The sequence below is a fragment of the Ictalurus punctatus genome, chromosome 2, assembly GCF_001660625.3.
Source record: "Ictalurus punctatus breed USDA103 chromosome 2, Coco_2.0, whole genome shotgun sequence".
In the NCBI taxonomy this organism is placed as follows: Eukaryota; Metazoa; Chordata; class Actinopteri; order Siluriformes; family Ictaluridae; genus Ictalurus; species Ictalurus punctatus.
Genome location: NC_030417.2, coordinates 36823037 through 36847146, shown reverse-complemented (window position 1 = coordinate 36847146; position 24110 = coordinate 36823037). Strand labels below are relative to the sequence as shown.

Sequence of the window (24110 nt, the reverse complement as noted above, 5' to 3'; positions counted from 1 at the left end):
AGGGTCAGAGAGACAGAGAGAGAGAGAGAGAGAGAGAGGGTCAGAGAGACAGAGAAAGAGAGAGAGGGTCAGAGAGACAGATAGAAAGAGAGAGAGGGTCAGAGAGACAGAGAGAGAAAGAAAGAGAGGGTCAGAGAGACAGAGAGAGAGAGAGAGGGTCAGAGAGAAAGAGAGAGAGAGAGGGTCAGAGAGACAGAGAGAATGAGAGAGAGTCAGAGAGACAGAAAAAGAGAGAGAGGGTCAGAGAGACAGATAGAATGAGAGAGAGGGTCAGAGAGAAGGAGACAGAAAGACAATGAGAGACAGAGAGAGAAGGAGACAGAAAGACAGAATGAGAGACAGAGAGAGAGAGACAGAATGAGAGACAGAATGAGAGACAGAGAGAGAGAGACAGAAAGACAGAATGAGAGACAGAATGAGAGACAGAGAGAGAGAGACAGAAAGACAGAATGAGAGACAGAGAGAGAGAGACAGAAAGACAGAATGAGAGACAGAGAGAGAAGGAGACAGAATGAGAGACAGAAAGAGAAGGAGACAGAAAGACAGAATGAGAGACAGAGAGAGAAGGAGACAGAATGAGAGACAGAGAGAGAAGGAGACAGAATGAGAGAGAGAGAGAGAGACAGAAAGACAGAATGAGAGACAGAGAGAGAAGGAGACAGAAAGACAGAATGAGAGACAGAGAGAGAAGGAGACAGAATGAGAGACAGAGAGAGAGAGACAGAAAGACAGAATGAGAGACAGAGAGAGAGAGACAGAAAGACAGAATGAGAGACAGAAAGAGGAGACAGAAAGACAGAATGAGAGACAGAGAGAGAGAGACAGAAAGACAGAATGAGAGACAGAGAGAGAAGGAGACAGAAAGACAGAATGAGAGACAGAGAGAGAGAGACAGAAAGACAGAATGAGAGACAGAGAGAGAAGGAGACAGAAAGACAGAATGAGAGACAGAGAGAGAAGGAGACAGAAAGACAGAATGAGAGACAGAGAGAGAGAGACAGAAAGACAGAATGAGAGACAGAAAGAGAAGGAGACAGAAAGACAGAATGAGAGACAGAGAGAGAAGGAGACAGAAAGACAGAATGAGAGACAGAGAGAGAGAGACAGAAAGACAGAATGAGAGACAGAAAGAGAAGGAGACAGAAAGACAGAATGAGAGACAGAGAGAGAAGGAGACAGAAAGACAGAATGAGAGACAGAGAGAGAGAGACAGAAAGACAGAATGAGAGACAGAGAGAGAAGGAGACAGAATGAGAGACAGAGAGAGAGAGACAGAAAGACAGAATGAGAGACAGAGAGAGAGAGACAGAAAGACAATGAGAGACAGAAAGAGAAGGAGACAGAAAGACAGAATGAGAGACAGAGAGAGAGAGACAGAAAGACAGAATGAGAGACAGAGAGAGAGAGACAGAAAGACAGAATGAGAGACAGAGAGAGAGAGACAGAAAGACAGAATGAGAGACAGAGAGAGAGAGACAGAAAGACAGAATGAGAGACAGAGAGAGAAGGAGACAGAATGAGAGACAGAGAGAGAGAGACAGAAAGACAGAATGAGAGACAGAGAGAGAAGGAGACAGAAAGACAGAATGAGAGACAGAGAGAGAGAGACAGAAAGACAGAATGAGAGACAGAAAGAGAAGGAGACAGAAAGACAGAATGAGAGACAGAGAGAGAAGGAGACAGAAAGACAGAATGAGAGACAGAGAGAGAGAGACAGAAAGACAGAATGAGAGACAGAAAGAGAAGGAGACAGAAAGACAGAATGAGAGACAGAGAGAGAAGGAGACAGAAAGACAGAATGAGACAGAGAGAGAGAGACAGAAAGACAGAATGAGAGACAGAGAGAGAAGGAGACAGAATGAGAGACAGAGAGAGAAGGAGACAGAATGAGAGACAGAGAGAGAGAGACAGAAAGACAGAATGAGAGACAGAGAGAGAAGGAGACAGAAAGACAGAATGAGAGACAGAGAGAGAAGGAGACAGAATGAGAGACAGAGAGAGAAGGAGACAGAAAGACAGAATGAGAGACAGAGAGAGAAGGAGACAGAAAGACAGAATGAGAGACAGAATGAGAGACAGAGAGAGAAGGAGACAGAATGAGAAGTCGTTTGTTTGTGCTCTGCGGTGAAGACGTTGGGGTTCGAGATGAAAAGCTGGATCGGAGACGTGAGTGTAGGATTTCAGCTTTTACCTCCTGGCGTTTACATCTAGACGTCTTTAACGACTTAAAACACAGAACCTTTCGGATCAGACCTCCCAGTGTTTCGGTGAGCAAAAGTATTGGAACAGATCAGTCTTGAAGTAAATGAAAGTAAATAACACTTAATGTTCGTGGCCAAGACGTATTAAAATATCAGCACGTTGTCACTTCCCGTGCCGCTCCGCTTGTCTGGTTAACGGGAGCGAGCGCTAATCTCCCCCTCTGATTGGCTGCTTGTCGTGACCATCAAAACGGCTCTAAGTGAACGCCCGCTTCTTCGATCCTGGGGATTATGGGATCACTGATCAGAGTTACAGACCTGACCTTTCAGAAAGGGGCTGATCGATACAGATCGGTTCACACACACACACACACACACACACACACACACACACACAGTTTGAACACTACGAAGTCTAGACTGCAAACCTGAGCTCTCTGAAATCGTCTCTTTATTAATATGCCAGAGCTTAAGCGCGTGACTAGACGTCTGTGCATGTACACGTCTATCTCTGCTATGAGCACTTATTTCCAGCTGTGTTACTGAGGATTCATATATATATATATGTGTGTGTGTGTGTGTGTGTGTGTGTGTGAGAGAGAGAGTGAGATGTTCTGTATCAGGGACACACTGGCAGATCCCAGTGGATTTGCATCATTTGCTAATTTTAGCTCGTGTGCTGACCGAGTCAATGGCCTAGAGATATCACTCGGCACACACAGAGAGAGAGAGAGGGAGAGAGAGAGAGAGAGGGAGAGAGAGAGAGAGAGAGAGAGAGAGAGAGAGAGAGAGAGAGGAAGAGGATGGAGGAAGGAACAGACGACTCAATTTGTCGCTATCGACCGGTCAGAAGCAGTCAGAACCGGTTTTGGGCTGGAGCAGAGCGCCCTCGCAATCTGGCCTTGACAAGAACTCGCCCTACATCTCTAGAATGACAATATCCCTGCTGCATGAACACACACACACACACACACACACACACACACACACACACACACACACACACACAATGCTATCTTTAAAGTCTCTCTCTCCCTCTAAATTGACTCTTTTTCGTCTTGTGGAAATCTTCTAGCCTCTATTAAGCTTTATTGTGTATATAAAATAACCCCCCCCCCCAACCCCCCCCCGCCGCCCCCCCGTCGCCACAGACGTCTGTACTTCCCTTTTTTTTTTCACTCCTGAAACCTCCGATCACGTTAAAACGAGCTAACATTACTGTCCATGCTGCAAAGGATCATTTGCAGCTCTGTAAGTTAGCCGGAACGCTATCGAGCGCTAGCTGGCTACGTCATCACTATGAATTGCTAATAAATTGTTTAGCTGCGTTTGAACGTCCAGGACGTCCGTGATTCGATAACCGGTAACCCCCTGTGTGAAAGTATACACGTCCCTTCTACATGCTAACGACTTTTTTTTTGTTTTTGCTAGCCTGATTCTGGAACACCCAGAAGGTTTTACTAGCTACTGCTCATCTTACGCATGCTAGCTAACGAACTAAAAGCTGAGAACGAAGCCGAGATATCTTCTGTATGAAAATATGACTGTATGAAGTGTTGCTTTGCTAGCTAACTAGCGAGCCGGCTAAATGAGAGCGGCGGGAAAATGCTGCCTCGGGTCACCGCTTGAAAACACGGGGCTGGACTTGACCTAGCGTTAGCATAATCCCAGAATGGAGAAACAAAACGCGAATGAATCATGCTGTCCTCGCTAGCTACTATTATACGTTACGATAGCGTTAGCGCGTGTCTAAGAAAGACGCTGTGACCCGTCCGTGTTTCTTTTAGAGGCACGACAAATACGTATGCCTCTACGTACAAGGCTTACGGAGCAGAATAGAGGACGAGAGATGGAGGGATTGTGAAAGAGTAGAGTCGATGACACACAGAACGCAGAGCAGATTGAGAGCCGATAAAGACTGAGCTCGGATGCTTTTAACCGCTGTCTAGACCACGGACGCACAACAGTCTAGTCTATACTCTATCTCGCCGTCCCATAACGGAGACAAAAAAAAAAAAACACAGTTTGTGCTTCATATTTGACAGGACACTTTAGAAGACAGATGCTTTCTGCGTCGTACTCGAGCGTAGCGACACCGCTAACAATACCACTGGTTTCCATTGTATGCAATTCCTACCACAGCGCTGATTGGTTAGAAGGTATGGATTCGTCTTCGATAACTGCAGCTCTGACGGTAGTTCCGATACGTTAGCGTTTCCACGGTAGCGGCTCATTCACCGGGACTCGCCCGGGGACGTGCCGGATGCTAAACATAATAACGAACACGTTCTTTCTCTGTCACACAAAGAAGCTACGTAACGTCATACCAAAGTGATGGAGAGGCCAAAGTGTGGAGGAAGAAAGGATCTTGACACGGTTGCCTTTCGCGTTTTTATTCCTTCCGTGTCGTGACCAATTATCAGCGTGCGCACTCAGAAAAACCTCCCGCTCCGTGCTGACCTCTGACCTTTTCCCCCGACACGCTTGTCTGTCTAAACAGCGCTGGACTTCGGTTTGAATGTGCGACTGACTGATAACACGCAAACACAATCGGCTATTGTAAGTTGAATCCGCACGCACGGTTATATACCGATATACGTGTGTCCGCTCTATTAAAAAAAAAAAAACGCGTCCACGCCTTTAAAGCCTGATAAAATCGGGGCCAGGCCTGAGTGTGTGTTTGTTGTTGTTTTTTTAAAGGCCGAGCGTGACGTGCGGACGTGGTGGCCTTCAGACGATTCGGTGAGGACCTGCGCTTTTACCCGACACGCGGCCGGTCAGTGAATAAGACGCGGCTCCAGAAAAAAATGCGACGCGATTAGATGCGATTAGACCGAGCGCTGCTTGGCTTGGACGGGTCTGATTCTAAACGGTGACGCATGGTCATGAAGGGCTAAAATCTGATCTCTATCAACGGCTCGACGATTAAACCGTTAGCCTTGAGCGACGTGTAATAATCCCACACACAAGTCCACACACTACCTGCAGAGGTCTCCGAGCATTGCCCGGTGACCTTCGACCCTTTAAGGGCTTCGTTTAATGGCAGCCGTTCCCTCACCGGTCGCTTTCTATTCTTCGGACGTTGAGACGAGAAATAAACGAATAAAACCCCACGCCGCTTGTCATGTTCCAGAGAAACCAGAAAGCGCGACGTTCTCGGTCGGGAAAACTTTCCCGTGACTTCCCCGAGCCAAATATGTTTCATTCGGAGTTTTTTTTTTGTGCTTTTTTAAAATTGACTTGAACTGGCAAAATTGCACAAAATTGCTTGGCGCCGCCTTTCGCGGCGATGTTTGTCGGTAAACGTGAATATTACGTAGCTTGCGGGATCGCCGCGCTAACGTCTGCGCTCGCAAAATCCTACAGAGCACTGACACCGGAGACTCCTTCCGTGAAGAAAACGTCACCGCATCGACATTTCCTTTGTCACATAGCGACGTTTACACCATAAACATATTCGTTACTGACTCGTTTACAGCCTGCTCTCAGAGCTGCTATTATAGAACCTTAAACACTTTCCGACCAATCAGAACGAAGAATTCAACATGATCGACTGGATTATGTGATTAGGAAGCCATTTTGTATTCAATGTGTGTTGGAGGCTTAAATAGGAAGAGTTGCTGTTTTCGAAGCTAAGCATTAATTAGTGTGTGTGTGTGTGTGTGTGTGTGTGTGTGTGTCCCCAATAATGAAAAACTGGGTCAGTAACGTGCTCTAGTTACTGACTAAACAGAGACACCGAGTTTACAGCGGGTACACAGAACCTAGACTCGCTCCCTCCTCTTCCACCCTGCGCCTCCTCCCTTCTTTCTTTATTTCCAGCAGTTTCCTGTTCATATGGGGCGCACATATGGTTCTGCTTAGCGTGTGCTCCGCTCCAAAGAGAAAAGACGCACAGACCACAACTTTACAGCTCTGGCAGCATTAATATCGCTCAGATTTCATGCTGGATGGTGGAGGAGAAAGGGAGAGAGAGAGAGATGTACGGGGGAGGAAGGGTGAAAGGTGTTCGGGATCTATATGGACTGTGGAGGATTTTCCGTTTGCTTTCACTTCCCCAAAAAAACAAGGTGGCGAGCTTGCGTTCTCTGCGCCGCTCGTTTGTTCTCGTCGTGCGAGTTCCCGTTCCTGTCCTTCTCACCCGTGTCCTTTTAAGAGTGCCATGTTTCGGTTCGGAGCGATCCACGTTCCCTGTGCGCGTTGCTCCTGCATGACAAATTGCTTCCTGCTTCGCCGTCGCTCTCTGACAGGAAGTCGCCTCGCGGGCCCCTCGCGGGCGACACGGCGCTGCCGAGGACTCTGGGAAACGAGTGGGCGGCTGCAGGCAGGGAGAGTGGGCTCGGGCTTTGTTCACCTCCCCCACCTTACTACTACCACTCCTCCTCCTCCTCCTCCTCCTCCACCACCGTCGTGCAGCCGTGGGTCAATATGAGCCCCAGCTGTGATTTTTACACATAACCTCTCCCTCTGCTCTCCCGAATTCTAGCTAAACCGAGAACATCGCCGTATTCCAGCTGTTTTCCACAACAAATCTGCACTTATTAAAACAACAGCCTAAACACAGACCTGCATATTATCAGAGATCCTGGAGAGTTCAATTTGTACACAAATTATCTTCTTACGTATTCTTGTATAATTATAATTATGTATTTGAGTTTCTTTGCTTGTATATAACAAAGCTTTTGTCCGATAACAGATAGAGTTCCAGCAAATCGCTCGTCTATTGTGGCTGAACCTCAGATGGTGTTTTATTGGGAATCAAGTGCACTGTGTAGGTTCACCACCATTATGTTACACCCTATGTGGGCTGGGTGATATGATGATATATTATCAATATTGTTATAAGTTATGTCACAATACACATTTCTGCAATATCAAGGATATCGTGACAACTTTTATATGTAGGAACTCTACTGTTGGTGTGTCGGTGATTCTGAATTGACTCACCTACAGCACAGTTTGATTACAGTCATAAATGATTCTGAATCGACTCACTTACAGTGTTATTTGACTGCAGTGAGAAAATTATTCTGAATCGACTCACCTACAGCACAGTTTGATTGTAGTGAGAAAATGATTCTGAATAGACTTACTTACAGTGTAATTTAATTCCAGTGAGAAAATTATTCTGAATCGACTGACCTATCACGTAATTTGACTGTAGTGAGAAAGTGATTCTGAATCGACTCACCTACAGCGCATTTCAATTCCAGTGACAAAGTGATTCTGATTCGACTCACCTACAGCCCAATTCAATTGCAAGTGATTCTGAATCGACTCACCTACAGTGCTATTCGATTACAAGCGATTCGGAATCGACTCACCTACAGTGCAATTCGATTGCATGTGATTCTGAATCGACTCACCTACAGTGCAATTCTATTGCAAGCGATTCTGAATCGACTCACCGACAGTGCAATTCTATTGCAAGCGATTCTGAATCGACCCACCGACAGTGCGTTTCGATTGCAAGTGAGTCCGAATCGACTCACCTACAGTGCAATTCTTTTGCAAGTGATTCTGAATCGACTCACCTACAGTGCAATTCGATTGCAAGCGATTCTGAATCGACTCACCTACAGTGCAATTCAATTGTAAGTGATTCTAAATCGACACACCTACAAGAAGTGAAACAAACATGCCATGTTTACAGCGATATGTTCTAGATATTTGGACTGATGACCAAAAACAGAAAATAAAGTCTTGATTAAATTTTAAAAAAATAGATATTTTTAAGTAATTATTTACAGAATTTTGTAATCCTTCATTGAGCAACAGCTCTGTGTTCTTCACGTTCGGGTGGATTCAGAAATCGGCATAATGTATATTCTTCTATTTAAACGATTATTACGCAACTGATTGGCCTTCATACCAAATGTTTCCCCTTTTTTTCCTGAGAGATAATCGCGTTAAAAATGTGTACGTGACCTAGAAAGGTCCTGTTCTGTCCTGGAGAGACACTTTACTCAGCAGCTTTATGAAACATGTTAGGGTACTGGTAGGTCAATTTGTAATCTCCGCCCACTATCTATGAATGCCTTTTTTAAAACGCCTGTCTCTCTCTCTCGTCTGTCTTTTCCTGTCTGTCTTTCTCTCACTCGGGGATGGTGGGAATACGGGGAGACAGTGATTAAGAAAGGCTCTGTTCGACCCGTACTAAAAATACCGCTGTTTACTTAAGAGCCGTGCCAGAGCATTCCACAGAGAAGCCAAGGAGCAGAGAGCAAAAGGACGCGTGTATGCATGTGTACTTGTGTGTGTTTGTGTGTGTGTGTGTGTGCGTGTGTGTGTGTGTGTGTTAAGTGTGTACAGTAACTTATCCACTCACCTCTGCTGGCCGTTAAACACCCTGACTCACCATGCACTAACTGAGTCTACGTGCTGGATATCCTGTCTGGCTTCACTTTCTTACACACACACACACACACACACACACACACCTTGGCAACACTATTGAATCTGTGACATGATTTATTTAAATTTCTGTTATCTACAGCTCCTGTCCTATGAAGGAGAGAGAGTGTGTGTGTGTGTGTGTGTGTGTGTGTCTGTACATGTGTGTATATTAATGTACTTACAGTCTTAAAATGCCAGTTCAGAATGAGTAACTGAATCTACACGTTAAACATTTAAACGTATGTCTGAGTGAAATACGTGTCATATGGTGCGACCGCTTTATGTCCCCTTGTAAAAACGCACGCACGCGCGCGCGCGTGTGTGTGCGTGTGTAATACTGTCTAACACGTCATGTGGTTGTTTTATCTGTCGCTCAAAAAGGAAGTTGGAGATTTTCAGAGGTTGAAAGCGAGTCCCGCAGCAAAGCAGGGAAATTCTACACCTCTCACTTTCATTGTCCAAAGAACTCACATGACAAAAACCATTTCTGGCCCGCGTTTAGTCGTAAAAACCTTCGCGTCGTGATCCCACAGCCTCTCGTGCGCTCTCGAGCTGGCTGGGTAAGTGTGCGCCGTAAAGTTTCAGCCTCGATGGAACAATAAATGAGGTGAACTCACCTGGGCGTGCCATTGGCTGATCGAGCCGGCTGAGAAAGAGTCACTTCCAGTTGGCCCTGTAGAGCAGGAAAGAAACAGATCTGAGTCTCCTGGAGTTCAATCGTTCACGCTAATTCCTCAGAAATGCTCGTCAATCTAGATCTAACCGCTCGAAACAAACACCAAACCAGATTGGGTTCGGCTAAATCGTCAAAATAAACAATGGTGCTCAGTCCCGCGAGACCGATCTTCTCAGAAAAGGATTTACAAACGCGAACGCTGGTTCAGTCCAGAATGTTTTCCGAAGTCTAACTGTATCGTTTTTTTTTTTGTTTGTTTTTATTTTTTTTAAAAAAAGTCCAAACCGTTCTTCTGGTCTACCTCCTAAAACGAGTTTCTCATAAAACTGCTTTCAGTTTAGAAATAACCTTCTGATCAAACTCCTCATCAGATCGGATCAGATCAGATCAGATTAGATCGCGTCTCTTTGTCTAACTCGTTAAAAAAAAACACACCGGTGTTCGGTCAAGATAAAAAAAATAAAAAAAAAGGTCTCAGTTTACGTTCTCTACGGAATATTTTCCTAGTCCGGAACCATTCTTCCGGTCTAAAATTCATAAAATGAGTGTGTCTTCGGTCTAACCTTCAGCTCCAGTTTAGAAATAATCTTCCGATCAAATTCCTCAAAATACAAGCGCGGTGTGTTAATCAGATCCGATAGCGAGTGTTCAGTCCAGATTATACACCTGAGAATATCTCACCTAAAACACACAGTTCGAGCCAGAGCCTCGTTGGTCACATGGTCAAACTCTGTTATGGTTTATAAGTCTAGAATATTCTGGAAAAGAATAAAGCCCGGTACTGTTCTTTTGGTCTGATTCCAAGAACTTGGTTTCATTTAGACGCACCTTCTGATCTAATTCCTCAGAAGAAACTTCAGTGATCGGATCAGATCGGACAGTGTCTCATAATTCGAAACGTTCCGACGTGGACGATGGTGGTCAGTCTAAACAGTGTCGTATGATGAAACTTCGAAATTGTTCACAGCCATGAGTTCTGGTCCAGTTCAGAACATGTTCCTGGTCTAACTGTCTCAAAAATAGATAGATAAATAAATAAATAAATAAAAATAAAAATCCAGGACTCTTCTTCTGGTCTAACATTCCTCCAACTAGCATTCAGTCCACTAGTGTTTCTTCTAATCTAATTCTTTAAAACAATCGACAGTGATCGCATCGGATAGCGTCTCCTCGTCTAAATGCTTCAAATAAACAATGATGTTCAGTCCAGACATGGTCTCATGGTCACCTCAGATAACATCTTCTCAGAAATGTTATCCAGTCGTGAGACTTTCTCCTGCTTCATTCCAGTCTAACGGTCTCAAAAAAACAACAACCCAGAGCTGTTGTACAGGTCTAATTCCTCAATCCACTCTTTTTCCGAATATTTTTTCTAGTTACACTTGTTCGGCTTTCCCCTAGTTGAGTCCAGAACATCTCCCGGGTTTAACCGTCTAGAACCGTTCTGGACTCGTCCATTTCAACCACTTATCTGACATTTCCAACCAGTATAAACAAATGAAAATTCTTTTCTTTGAAGATTAGTCGGGGTCCTGTTGGGTTTCTGTGTGTAGAGTATCATGGCAACGTATACAGTACAACTGCCACAGTGCAAGTTTAGTATTTAAACCTAGTAAGCTATGGTTCAGATCAGACTGTGTCTCCTTGTCTAAAACCGTACAATAAACAATGATGTTTGGTCCAGAGAATACACTTGAGAATGTTTTTTCCTGATACTTCTCAAAACCGGGTGTCCGGAAAGAACCCGAGCAAATTACTTCAAATAAACGGCGGTGTTTGATCAGATCAGACAGCGTCTCCTTGTCGAAATCCTCGCAATGAACAAAGGCGTCCGATCCAGAGAGTGTCTCATGGTCAATCCTCTCAGAAATTCTTTACAGTCTAGAACGGTCCTAATCGACGTCTCTGAAATGAAGTCTATAACCGTTCGTAAAACTATAGCGTTCAGCCCGCTACTTTGTCTAATTCTTTAAAACAGATGCCCGGTGTCCAGATCAGACGGCGTCTCCTTGTCTAAACCTTTAAAAGAAATAAACAGCGCTTGTTCCTGAGAATACAGCTGAGAATATTTCTCATGATAACGTTTTTTTTTTTTCCTCATGACTAACGTTCGGTCCAGAAAGAATCTGATCTAACTCCTCAAAGCGTAATATCTTCAAATCAAAGAACGCCGTTCGGTCCAGAAAGAATCTGATCTAACTCCTCAAAGCGTAATATCTTCAAATCAAAGAACGCCGTTCGGTCCAGAAAGAATCTGATCTAACTCCTCAAAGCGTAATATCTTCAAATCAAAGAACGCCGTTCGGTCCAGAAAGAATCTGATCTAACTCCTCAAAGCGTAATATCTTCAAATCAAAGAACGCCGTTCGGTCCAGAAAGAATCTGATCTAACTCCTCAAAGCGTAATATCTTCAAATCAAAGAACGCCGTTCGGTCCAGAAAGAATCTGATCTAACTCCTCAAAGCGTAATATCTTCAAATCAAAGAACGCCGTTCGGTCCAGAAAGAATCTGATCTAACTCCTCAAAGCGTAATATCTTCAAATTAAACAATGCCGTTCGGTCCAGAAAGAATCTGATCTAACTCCTCAAAGCGTAATATCTTCAAATCAAAGAACGCCGTTCGGCCCAGAAAGAATCTGATCTAACTCCTCAAAGCGTAATATCTTCAAATCAAAGAACGCCGTTCGGTCCAGAAAGCCTACCTCTTTAACGCCGGACCCGACCTGCAGTTCTCACACTTCGGATCCGGGGTCCGGTCCAGAATAAACGTCGTGTTTAGCTCAGAGAGTATCGTCTGATCTAACTACTGAAAGCTGGCGTTTATCAAAGCATGCCTCTTGGTTTATCTAAGCAAGACTGGATTTAAGTCTAGGGAGTACCTACAAGTCAGACTTCTTTTGATCTGATGTTCAGTCCAGAGTCTTGTTTCCCACGTCCAATCCAGAGAGCATCTCCTTGTCTGACTGAAGAAAAACCGCGAGTATTCCACCGCGAGTCCAAATAAGTGAAGCAAGACAAAAAAAAATTTAAAAAATACTGACGTTCAGTTTTAATCCAATCGCAAACGACTGTTCCGACGAAGGCACACTTCCTGATGTGAACTCTGTACATATGTGATATAATCTGTAAAAAGGAAGTAGCAGATTTTACTGGACGCAGTAGAAAGCCCCTGTTCAGCACTCCCACGGAAGACCAGGGGAAGTCTTTAGCACGTTTGTAACATTCCGGAGAAACAGCAGAACCTCTCAAAGTCCACCTGGTGTCCAGTTCAAAGAGTTCTAATCTAACGAATAAACTCTCACATTTCTCTCCGTGGAACTCCTCTACCACGGCCTACGTCAGCACAAATCTCCTCTCTGATGTGTGTGTGTGTGTGTGTGTGTGTTTTTTTCGTTTATGCAGAGTGACGGCGAGTACAGTGTCGTGCCTGTGACTTCACTTCAGTTTCCCCTGTTCTGCCAGTGACTTCACTGCAAACTTCCTCTGTTTGAGAAAAGCAATAACTACGAGATAATCGCCACGCGTTCAAAGAGGAACCCGAAAGAGACGGGGGAGATTTCGGAATCGGTTTGCTTCGAGGGGAAGCATGTCACGGTGAATTACCGCGGTGAATTTCGGGTCGAAATGAGTCCGTCGACGGAGAAACCCGGGAAAGCGATCCCGCGTTAGCTCGTACTCTGCCGAGGTCGATCCGCATCGCGGCATTTAATTACCGCTCACCGACGGATAAATATAATGTGCGGGTATCTCTGAAGGACCGAGCGACTCCGGGTCGGATTCGCCGAGGTGCCGATATTCTAACGAGAAAATCCAAGCGCGCGGGGAGAATAAAATACATCGCAACCACAAAAAGCCCTTGCACATGTTGGTGGATTTGGTGGCTTTTTTTTTTAGTAAGAGTTCCTCCAATTTTTAGGGACCGAAGAGACCACAACCCCGCCCACTTGGTTTCTATTGGCTCACAAGCCCGAGGCTTGTCAATCCACAGGTCGAATTTGATATAGATTGCGTCGGAAGCCAAAATAAGCGCTGCCAAAAGTCTTTCATATGACTCCAGACTAAACTGTACAATTTGGCATCTCTGGATTCTGGATTCTTAAAATCAGACCTGACCTGTACTGGATTGTACTGTTGCCAGTGAGGGAGGCAGTCGGAGCGCCGTCAAAGTTCTCTATTAGTGACCACAAGGCGGTGAGGCCAAGTCCAAGATCTACCAGAGTTGCGCCCTTGAGCGAGAACGTATCAGCTTTGTGCTTGGCCTCTATCCTCTTTCGCTCGTAACGTGTCTCGGTTAAAAGCCGTCTGCCAAAAAGAATAAGCGTAAAAATGCTGCTGAGGATGCACAGTGGCATGTCGGGTCTGGGAACGGACGTCCGGATTCTTCAGCGCATTCCTCCGCGTCCGTTTCCCCTCCGATTGCTCTTTAAGGAGAGTGGGAGAGGAAGGAAGGAAAGACAGAGCGATTCCATCTGCAGCTGGGGCTCTTTTCAGGTCAAACGGTGTGAAGCAGCTTAAAGTGACTAACCACAGGCAAACAGCGTTTGTGCTTAAGATTCACCGCTTTGTTGAAGGTTAGCGGTTTCCGGAATGCTGCACATTTTTGGCTATTGGCCAATCAGTTCAATCAAGCACACTGTGCAGGAAAGTAAACATGAAGCCTGTATCTCCCACCTAAAAAAGACCTTCCGACCGTATTCAGGGAAAAAAAATACTTAGCTAGGGTTACGTAGGGGTTATAGTTAAGTGCTCACGGAAGAGGTGGGTCTTTAGCCGTTTTTTGGAGATAAGTGACAGATTCTGCTGTCCGGGTTGAGGTTGGAAGTTCATTCCACCGCTGAGGGACAGTCAGTGTGAAGGTTCTGGAAAGGGACCTCATGCCTCGCTGAGTAGGCACTACCAGGCGTCGGTGGTTAACCGATCGCAGGTTGCGTGAGGGAACATAAACTTCAAGGAGTGTTGAGGTGGGGTGGTGCTGTTCCAGACAAGGTCTTGTACGTGAGCAACAAGGCATTGAATTTGCTACGGGCGGCTACCGGAAGCCAGTGGAGGGAGATGAAGAGCCTTACACTGTGCACTATACTCTTACACCATGTACTACCATGTTACACTATGCACTACCCTCTCACACTGTGCAGTACTCTCTTAAACCATGTACTACCATGTTACACAATGCATTACACTACCCTATTACACCACGCGCTACCCTCTTACACCATGTACTACCATGTTACACCACGCGCTACCCTATTACACCATGTACTACCATGTTACACAATGCACTACCCTCTTACACCATGTACTACCATGTTACACCATGCGCTACCCTCTTACACCATGTACTACCATGTTACACCACGCGCTACTCTATTACACCATGTACTACCATGTTACACAATGCACTACCCTCTTACACCATGTACTACCATGTTACACCACGCGCTACTCTATTACACCATGTACTACCATGTTACACAATGCACTACCCTCTTACACCATGTACTACCATGTTACACAATGCACTACCCTCTTACACCATGTACTACCATGTTACACCACGCGCTACTCTATTACACCATGTACTACCATGTTACACTATGCACTACCCTCTCACACTGTGCAGTACTCTCTTAAACCATGTACTACCATGTTACACAATGCATTACACTACCCTATTACACCACGCGCTACCCTCTTACACCATGTACTACCATGTTACACCACGCGCTACCCTATTACACCATGTACTACCATGTTACACAATGCACTACCCTCTTACACCATGTACTACCATGTTACACCATGCGCTACCCTCTTACACCATGTACTACCATGTTACACCACGCGCTACTCTATTACACCATGTACTACCATGTTACACAATGCACTACCCTCTTACACCATGTACTACCATGTTACACCACGCGCTACTCTATTACACCATGTACTACCATGTTACACAATGCACTACCCTCTTACACCATGTACTACCATGTTACACCACGCGCTACTCTATTACACCATGTACTACCATGTTACACTACGCACTACCCTCTCACACTACGCACTACCCTCTCACACCATTCGCTCTTATGTTGTGTAAAAAAAAAAAAGAGAACAGCACCACTATACTCTATTTTCAGTGCTACACTCTTTTCGCTCCATGCTCGTTTATTTTTTTAAACTCCATCGCGCACAATGGAGGCTTGTCCCGAACCCTCGCGCACACGTTTTTACACATGTGCACATTTTAGAGCAATTTCGGAAGGAAGTGCGGTGTACGTCCTGGCGGTGCTTGCCAAAAGAATCAACACACCCTCAGGTGAAATTCGAGGAGGGGACGTGGACAGGCTGGAGGGAACAGAAAGCGTTTGTATCGAGTGTATCCACCTGCAACGCAAAAGACCGACCACGTCAACACACACCGCTGTTCTACTTCTGACTGGCAGGTGCAGTCTGAAGGTACCACTTGAGTGAATTTGCGTTTGGAGGTCAAATCTCACTGGTTCTCGTCAGTCAACACACACACACACACATACACACAGAGTGCGTTTGCCAGATTTAGCAACTAGAATGATTAAGCCTGAGGGTGATTTCCTGGAAAATTACAGGGAAGATCATTCTCAAAAGCCCACACTTCTCCTCTCCATGCTGATTGCCTGATCTTCCTAAAGCACTCCCTCCCCAACACACACACACACACACACACACACACACCCCTTCACCACTTGTGCCAGGCCTGCCAGTGATTTCCCGGTACTGGCTGGTATGCTCTGGCAACACCGCTGCCATCTGGCGCGCTCACTGGGACGATATCAGAATTGATCGGGCTGTAAAATGACCCTCCTTCACGCTCCCTCAACACTACCCCCCTTAACCACTCTGACCTTTCACACACTCCTCAATGTCCAGCGTGTGTCACGTTTCAGGGTCCTGGCATATCCACTCTCCGAAACAGGAGGTCAGGAGGTTAAAGGTCAAAGAGTCCACTAGAAGCGTTCTGGCTCGTCCTCTCGTCCTGACATCGATAAGAATCGCTCACCAACATCGAGTCCTTCTTCCGTACGACGTCTCGTCGCTTCGGTTACAAACTATAATAATGACGTATAAATCGGCCGATATAATAATAAGATCTTACGTTCTGACGTAAAACACAGCACACTTTGTATCGGACCACCCGACTGAGCAAAAGTATAGGCGACCCACCAAACTGCTGCGTTTTCCTTTTGTGTCGGAGGATCGGCCGTGCTGTTCCGATACTTTTGGAAGGGACTGTATGTTAAAATGCAGACCTTTAAAAGTAGTATTTTCTGATTCCGTCTCACCCTCGCTCTCTCTCTCTCTCTCTCCTGTCAATCAGAACGGCGCTATCCAATCCTAGACGTCTGCGAGCTCGTGTATGCGGAAGAGTGACCCGCCTGAGTTTTCAGCTGGCCTAGCTTTCTCCGTCCCTGGTTTTAGGGGAGATTTAACTAGAGGGCAGGATTTAGCAATGGCAAAAAAAAAAATTGGGGGAGGGGGCGGGGCTAAAAATTGGGGGAGAACGTCAAATTGTATCCGTGTTAATTGGGTACGCGACTGCCTTTTATATAACAAGACTTTTGTCTAACGGGGCCGCAACGGTACCAAGACGTCTGCAGATACAATTTCCTAAACAACTGACGGTGCTATTTTCAAACTGATGACATTTCAAAAGAAGCACACCTTCCACGTTTTACGACTAGGCCTGCTAATTTTAGTGTACTCACTCATGCTCACACACACACACACACACACACACACACACACAATACTAGCTCTACCTTTATGTTTAAGGCCCTGACAGAGCAGGAAGACAGTAAAAAGAGAATCAGATGAAAGAAGCTGTGTGTTGTGGCAGTGAAGGACACAAGCGTGTGTGTGTGTGTGTGTGTGTGTGTTAATAAGAGTCAATGTTTAACCAGGGCGTAGAGGAGCAGTAAATGCCGGGCAGGCTCAGCAGGAAAGACGGTCAGAAACCTTCCACCCGTCACCTCCTTTATGAATGAAGCTTTTTCCTCTTTGCTTTCGAATATGAACGATGGCTTTGTCGCTAAATCTAAGATTAAAAACGGAAATCGGCGACGGGTTTCATTCAAAGGGAAGAAACTTTGAGGAGGGGGGGACCCCTCTCGTGAACAGACTGATTAACGAGATAATAGATCCAGCGTCAGATCATATATTTCGGACTCGACGTCCTAGAATGCAATGCAGCTGTATGACGGTGACGTGCCGAGTCACGCTAGAGAGTCGACTCGGCTCTTGAAGCGTCTGTAGATGAAGACGTGAGAGCGCTGGACGGACTAAAGGGCCGCTGCGTCGCTCTCGTCAGGTAAAAGTAAGCGAACCGCGCTGGCACTATTATCAGCACGGCGTTGTGGGTGATGTAGGTAACGTGTCAGAACGAAAGACGAAGAAGAAGTACAAACCGAAACTCGCGACGAATCGAATCGTTAAATGAATCTCGGATCCCCCTGAGGACCACGGCGTTAAATATAAAGATGGACATGGTGGATTTTTAAACCTGTAGAGGGCGCTCTGATGAGGATAAAGATAGTGCGCTCGGGATGGCGTGTGATCCCGAGGCCTGGCAGCGGGCGTTTGGTCCTGGCACGAGCATGAGCGTAATGATTCATCCGGACAGGAGATGCAGTGATGGCTTCGTTCCCTGCTTCACTTCTGTTTCCTTCTCCCAGGAGACCGGGGCTGAGTAAAACGGGCGGAAATGCCTCCACTCTGCCAACCTTGGGCCTCTGGAGCAGATGTGTGTGTGTGTGTGTGTGTGTGGAAAGGTGGGACTAACCAGACTCCACTTTTTTTCCATTAACGTTTCATTACTGGCTTGGTTTCGCTCCTGACGCCGCTTTTCCCACTCGGTCTCGTGTGCTTTTTTATTTGATTTTTTTTTTCTCGCTGGAACTCGTTTTTACAATTAAACGTTGGTTCGGCTCCAGAGCTTCTGGTTCAAGTGTTACGTCGCAACAGCGGACCAGAAAGGGCAGACACACAAGGGGGAAAAATAATTCCTAAGACATGAACGCTACTCGGGGGGATCGGTTTATTTTACTCGACGCTGATCTTAAAAACGGTGATTCCAGCGAGAATTCCCAACAGAAATTTGGCCGGGGGGGAGGGGGGGGGCCGAGGGATGGGCTCAGTCTCAGGGTCAAATCGAACGTCAAATCGGCAGTGCGTATCGACATATTTCCTGATGGGTGCCAATATTTATTCCTCGTTATTCCACACGCTACTCTCCGTTAGCCGAAGCAACGCCTGAGGCTGACGATCTCACCGGGAAAGTGACTGGAATTGAGTGAAAGGACAAAATAAAGGTGAACGTTCTCACACACACACACACACACACACACACACGCACACACACACACACACAAGTCACCAAATCTCAGAGGACTGGTGTGTGTATTTAGAGGGACACAGACGTGTGTGCTTGGCTGTGGTCACCCCTGGCAGACGCGAAAAACTGTTAATAGCCCCAGCAGAGGATGGACACACACACACACACACACACACACACACACCCATCTGTGGGGTCTGACCACCTGTTGGAGTGTGTGAGCGGTGTTGGGTCGGCTGCGCTGGAAGAGGTCTTTGTGTAAATACACGAAAGGAAGTTTCCGGAGAGGGCTTTCCCAGATTTCTGCCAAACGCCACTACCGGCCCCCTGACTCTCCTCACACACACACACACACACACACACGCACACACACTAACTGATTCCCTTAAATCATTATATCAGGACAGAACTAGTCCTAGTTTCACTGAACCTTCTCTCGTACGGCTCTAATATTTCCAGCTGGACTCTATTAGCTGATCGAGAAGTCCCACAGAGCGTTGCGTAAGAGATAACGAGACGCGGCTCTGGGGTCAATAGTCCAGCCGGATGAGGACTATCGATCGGCTTTAGGAGGAAGCTTGCGTTTGCTGATGCAGCCAAGATATCAATAATCCATAATTCCTGCAGCTGCCGTAAATAAACCATGAGTCGTGACTACACGCCAGGACTGAACTCATTTATAATGATGCGAATAATAATAACGGCAGAATAACGTAAAGGTTTAACAGTACCTATCACTGACACGCGCGTCCCGTTCTCCAGACTTTCAGCGCGAGAAATCTAATGCTGGGGTATTTCACTTTAACGTTCCGCAAATCCATCCGAAGTGACGTCACCTCCGGGGGGTCGGGGGATCGAATCCCGCCTCCGCCCTGTGTCCCCGTGCTTCGTGGGGGTTCCCCTCGCAGTCCAAAGACGTGCGTTGTCGTCGGCGACGTTGGCGTTTCCAAATCGTCTGTAGCGTGTGAACGTGTGTGTGATTGTGCACTGAGTTTCCTGGGATGGGCTCCAGGCTCCTCCCACCCCCTCCCCGCGACCCTGTGGATAAGCGGTACGGAGAACGGATGGATGCGTGCGTTATGGACGCACGGTTATAACTCCGGCTAGCTTCGGCGGATGTGTGTAGTGCGGCAGGCGGCGGGGTTCGGAACGGACGGTCACGGCGCCGAGGCGTATCACGTCGCGGTCTGGTGATATTTTGTAATCCGTTCCTAGCTCGCTCGGAATTCTTTCCGCGCCTGGACGACTAAACCTCCGAGGTTAGTCCCTTTTCTTTTTAATGAGGAGTGTAAGATGTGAACTAAGAAGGAAAAATAAAAAAGGTTAGCCAGCATGCGTTCGTGGACAAATCATAAATTCATATTAGCGCTCCGATGTGCTCGCTTGGTCCCGAGCGGTACCCGTTTCTCGGGCTGGTTTCACGAAGACGCGGCATGAATGATGGATTAAGACGGAGACGAGGACGGAGAGAATGATGAATGGATGATGTAAGGACTGACCGAGGCGTCAGGAAACAGTCTAAAAGCTCCTGAGGCAGTTGCTTATTGATTAGGTTTAGGATTCCGTGAAGCAAAGACTCAGAGTGTGTGTGTGTGTGTGTGTGTGTGTGTACGCTCGTGCGTGTGTTTGCCCATACACACAAGCCTCTCGGTGAGTCAGAGAGCAAAGACATGTTCGTGTCTGTCTCTGCAAACTCTCGCAGGGATAAAACCCGCATCGTAACACTGATTACACACACGACAGTCTGATTCGAGATTTGAGCTTTGCTTCGGAGCGCTCGCACACACACACACACACACACACACACACACACACACAGAGGTCGTCCTTTTTGGGCCATGAGGCATGCTGATTTTGTGGAACTGAGCTGTAAATGCCCGGTAGTTCCACACACGTAGGGAGCACTACTGCACTGTCTGTCTGTCTGTCCGTCTGTCTGTCCGTCTGTCTGTCTGTCTGTCTCAAAGCCCAACAACACGATCCTATCATTCTGTTCATAACCCTGGGTAAGTTTAGAGAGATTAAAAAAAACACAGAACTGTGACTCATTTGTAAATACGATGATAAAAGTGCATCTGTACACGCCTAACGCCTGCGGAATCTAATTATCCCTCACACACACACACACACACACACGTCTCCCTCTGTCTCCTTTGTTTCTGTCCCTCTTTAATAGTCTTTTACATACAGCACACCGTCTCACACACGCACACACACACGCACACGCTCTCCTAAAGTAGCAGTGCCGCGTGTCAACAATGGCCCTTTACATAGACTATATGGGAACAACACGATGACCTTAGATGTCAGATGACCACTCTTGGAGAGTGTGTGTGTGTGTGTGTGTGTGGCTAGACTGACTAACAGCCAGGAAGTAAACACACCCAGGACCGGGCTTGATAAGTAAGGATGTCAAAAGTCTTTGTTGAAATTACATCAGGACACAAACTGATGATGATGTAATGCGTTCGACTGACACGGCAGATTGAATCGGTTAGGAAGAAAAATCCGCCGGTGCCAGTGTTCCAGCAGTTACACAACCGGATCTCACACACACACGCACACACTCAGGGTTTAAAGATGACACCTGACTGACTCACCGATCATCCCGTTCAAAAGTTTACGCCCCCTCCCCCGACCCCACCCGGCTCTTGACTTATCGTGTCGCCTTCCGGAGCACCGGCGAACGTCTGCGCCTTTTCTAACAGTCGTGTACGAGTCCCTCGGCGTGAAACGACGGCTCTCGGCGTCATGCGCTCCGAGATATGTACAAGATGCTGGAAAAGCATTTTTTTTGCGGCGCACGGTGGGTTCTTGAACTGCTCGGGACAAATGACGGACTATCGCAGAGCATGAAAACGTTGATTAGAACGTGTCTTAGATTATGTGGAGCTTCTGCGATGCATGTGACTTGCACCGTGCTGCACAACTGTCAGAGCTGCTGTTACAGAAAAACGAATCAACACCCTCCGACCAATCAGATTCGAGTGTTCAATCTTCCACAGATAGCAGAATAGAAGATCTTAAGACGTTTATTAACCGTCCTGTGTTACTCTCTGCCCTGTAAAAACACAGCGGTATTAACTCGCGTAACCATGGCGAACGACACGCCCACCCGAATCCGCCGCCAACCAATCAGGCAGCTGCACCTCTGCCCTGGGTGCTGGAATTACAGCTTTGTTCGTTTTTCTTTTTGTCACTCGACACATGTGCCGTGCGACACTACCAGCCCAGCTGGTCCTGCAAGACTCGAACTGACTAGCGGCACTGGCATGCTAACACGCGTTTGCTGAGTGTTTGGTCGCTATGGCAACAAGTTCAGATGGATAAGGTGAAGGAAAACGCATGAAGGGATTTCGTCAGCAGTTTCACCTTTTCGCAAGGTAAAGTACTGACATTTTTGGGACAGAGTTTCAGCTCAAAAGGGTAAAACTTGGTGCAGGATTCTGGGATACCTGACGTTCCGTCGTGATATTTCGGATAACACGAATCCCTCCACTGATAAACACAGAATACAAAATCGAACAAAAGTTAACTCTCTGGCAGGACCACGATTAAGGGGCAGGACATAATACAGACTCCATATTTATAAAACGGTTAAGATCTTAAAACGCCGCTGAGCAACTTCATAAACTCGGGTCTGTGCCTGTATGTGCCATTTAGGCTTCTGTAACGTTAGTAAAAGTAACACATACATATCTATAGTATTATCGTTTCAGTGAATAACGGCTCATACGTCTCCGTGACGTGCCTTGAAACACTTCCACTGAAACAGGAAGTCAGGGCGGGACATAGAGTTTCTCCGCCCTCTTTTTAAACAGCCGTTAGCGTTTAGCTCACCTCACAGCCCCGGGCTAAGCCGTACTTCACAGCTAGTACCATGGATGTTTATAACGTCCGATGCGGGACACTTCGGATTCTACGCAGCGTTTGATCGGACAGGACACCCGATGAGAAGTACAGAATGACGTCATCAGGTCGTCGATCCGTACCGGTGGTAGACAGAGGTGGTACGTTTTGAACACGCGTATCTTCTAAAAGTGAGTCTGTCGTTTTGAAGCGCGCCGACGTGCTTCTAGATAACCTTACGGAGGACATGTCCGTACTGGAAGACGGAAAAAACTTCCATTTTGAGTTCGTGGGGACTTTAATTGAACGTCTTGACCTGTATAGACTGCTGCGACATGATTGATAAAGATTATTTTAGTAAACGGAAATATTAAGTATATTCAAATGAACTGTTTCTTAACCAGACGAGGGGAAAAAAACGAGAAATTTGGGACAAATATGGTCAAAGGAATAGAGTCTAATGTCCAGTAAGTGACTTATAGTGATGGTATACCTCGTGATAGATATAATACTCAGAAAAATGACAAATAAAGATGGTAATATATCGTCAAATATCGATACTATATCGTCGTATCGCTCCACTCCAAACTTTTTATAAACCGGTCTGATGTGTTCACATACCGGCGCGCGGCGGCGCGTGCACTCCTCCTTATTGCGCAACTCGAACGACTCTTCCTCCTCCTCTTCCTCCTCCTCCTCTTCTCTCCCTCCATGCTCGCGCCCCAGCAAACGGAAGCCTCGCGTGCAGCACAGCCACCAGCAAACTCCCCGCAAAGGCATTCAAAAATCCGCGCACGAGCCCCTTTACTTCTGTTCTGTTTTAACAGCGGCACCTGTGCGCAAAATGGCGGCGCGCACACATCCGCCCGGCGCGCGCTCCGTTACCGTGGAAACCAAGCACTGAAAAGGTGAGTCTGTTGAAGTTAAAATCCAAAAGTGCATTTTGTTTCCGACATCCTGTCGTAGAAATCTCCGAGCACAGTAAAGTAATTAATATATATATTTATAGATATATAGATATATATGTGTATATCACTACTAATAATAATAACAATAAGAAAGAAAAGAAATATACCGAAAATCTCTGTTTCTCCGAAAACTTCCCGATAACGTCATTCACTCAGTTAGCAACTGAGAAAGAAAACAAACAAAACGGTCCACTTCTAGCGCAAAAGAAAAGTATTTTAACTGCTTGTTTTAAGTAATAAAGTGCAATAACGCCACTTTTCCCCCGGTGACAGAACCCAGCTCTGCCTCTTCGCTGTCCCGCTTCCAGACTGCTGAAACTTCAGCGTGCAGGAGCGTGTTGGAGAAAGGAGGCGTGGCCTGTTAGCCCACGTGCCATATCTTGGAATATGATTGGTCAACCCGGCGCACGCCTACAGAATAACCCCGCCTCTTTGTGCGTTCCGTCATAGCCTGGTTTTGGCAACAGGCCCGAACATGTCATTCCAACTATTTAATTCAGCAATACACTCATTTATTCGTAAAAATATATGTATATTTATATTTATATATAATATATATTTATAAATATATATATATATGTGTATATTTATCTGTGTACTAAGGGGTCTATGTATAGGGGTGTTCAGTGATATTAGTAAATGTGTATA

At 46.2% G+C, this 24110-nt stretch overlaps 1 protein-coding gene across 7 annotated transcripts in view; it reads right to left on the bottom strand.

Moving 5' to 3' along the window:
• plekhh3 (pleckstrin homology, MyTH4 and FERM domain containing H3) overlaps positions 1–23759 on the bottom strand; it is a 38990-nt gene extending 15231 nt beyond the window's left edge. For 2 of the 7 annotated variants that reach the window (XM_047162063.1, XM_047162065.1), the window contains exons 1-3: positions 23570–23757; positions 23116–23451; positions 9215–9270 (exon numbers count right to left, since the gene is read on the bottom strand). In XM_047162063.1, the coding sequence (XP_047018019.1) occupies positions 9215–9270; positions 23116–23274 (215 nt within the window). In that variant the 5' untranslated portion in view covers positions 23275–23451; positions 23570–23757. Of the gene's footprint in view, positions 1–9214; positions 9271–12158; positions 12275–23115; positions 23474–23569 lie in introns of those variants that run through there. The other 5 variants (XM_047162067.2, XM_047162064.1, XM_047162068.1 and 2 more) reach the window with 5 other exon arrangements.
• Positions 23760–24110: the final 351 nt, after the last annotated feature.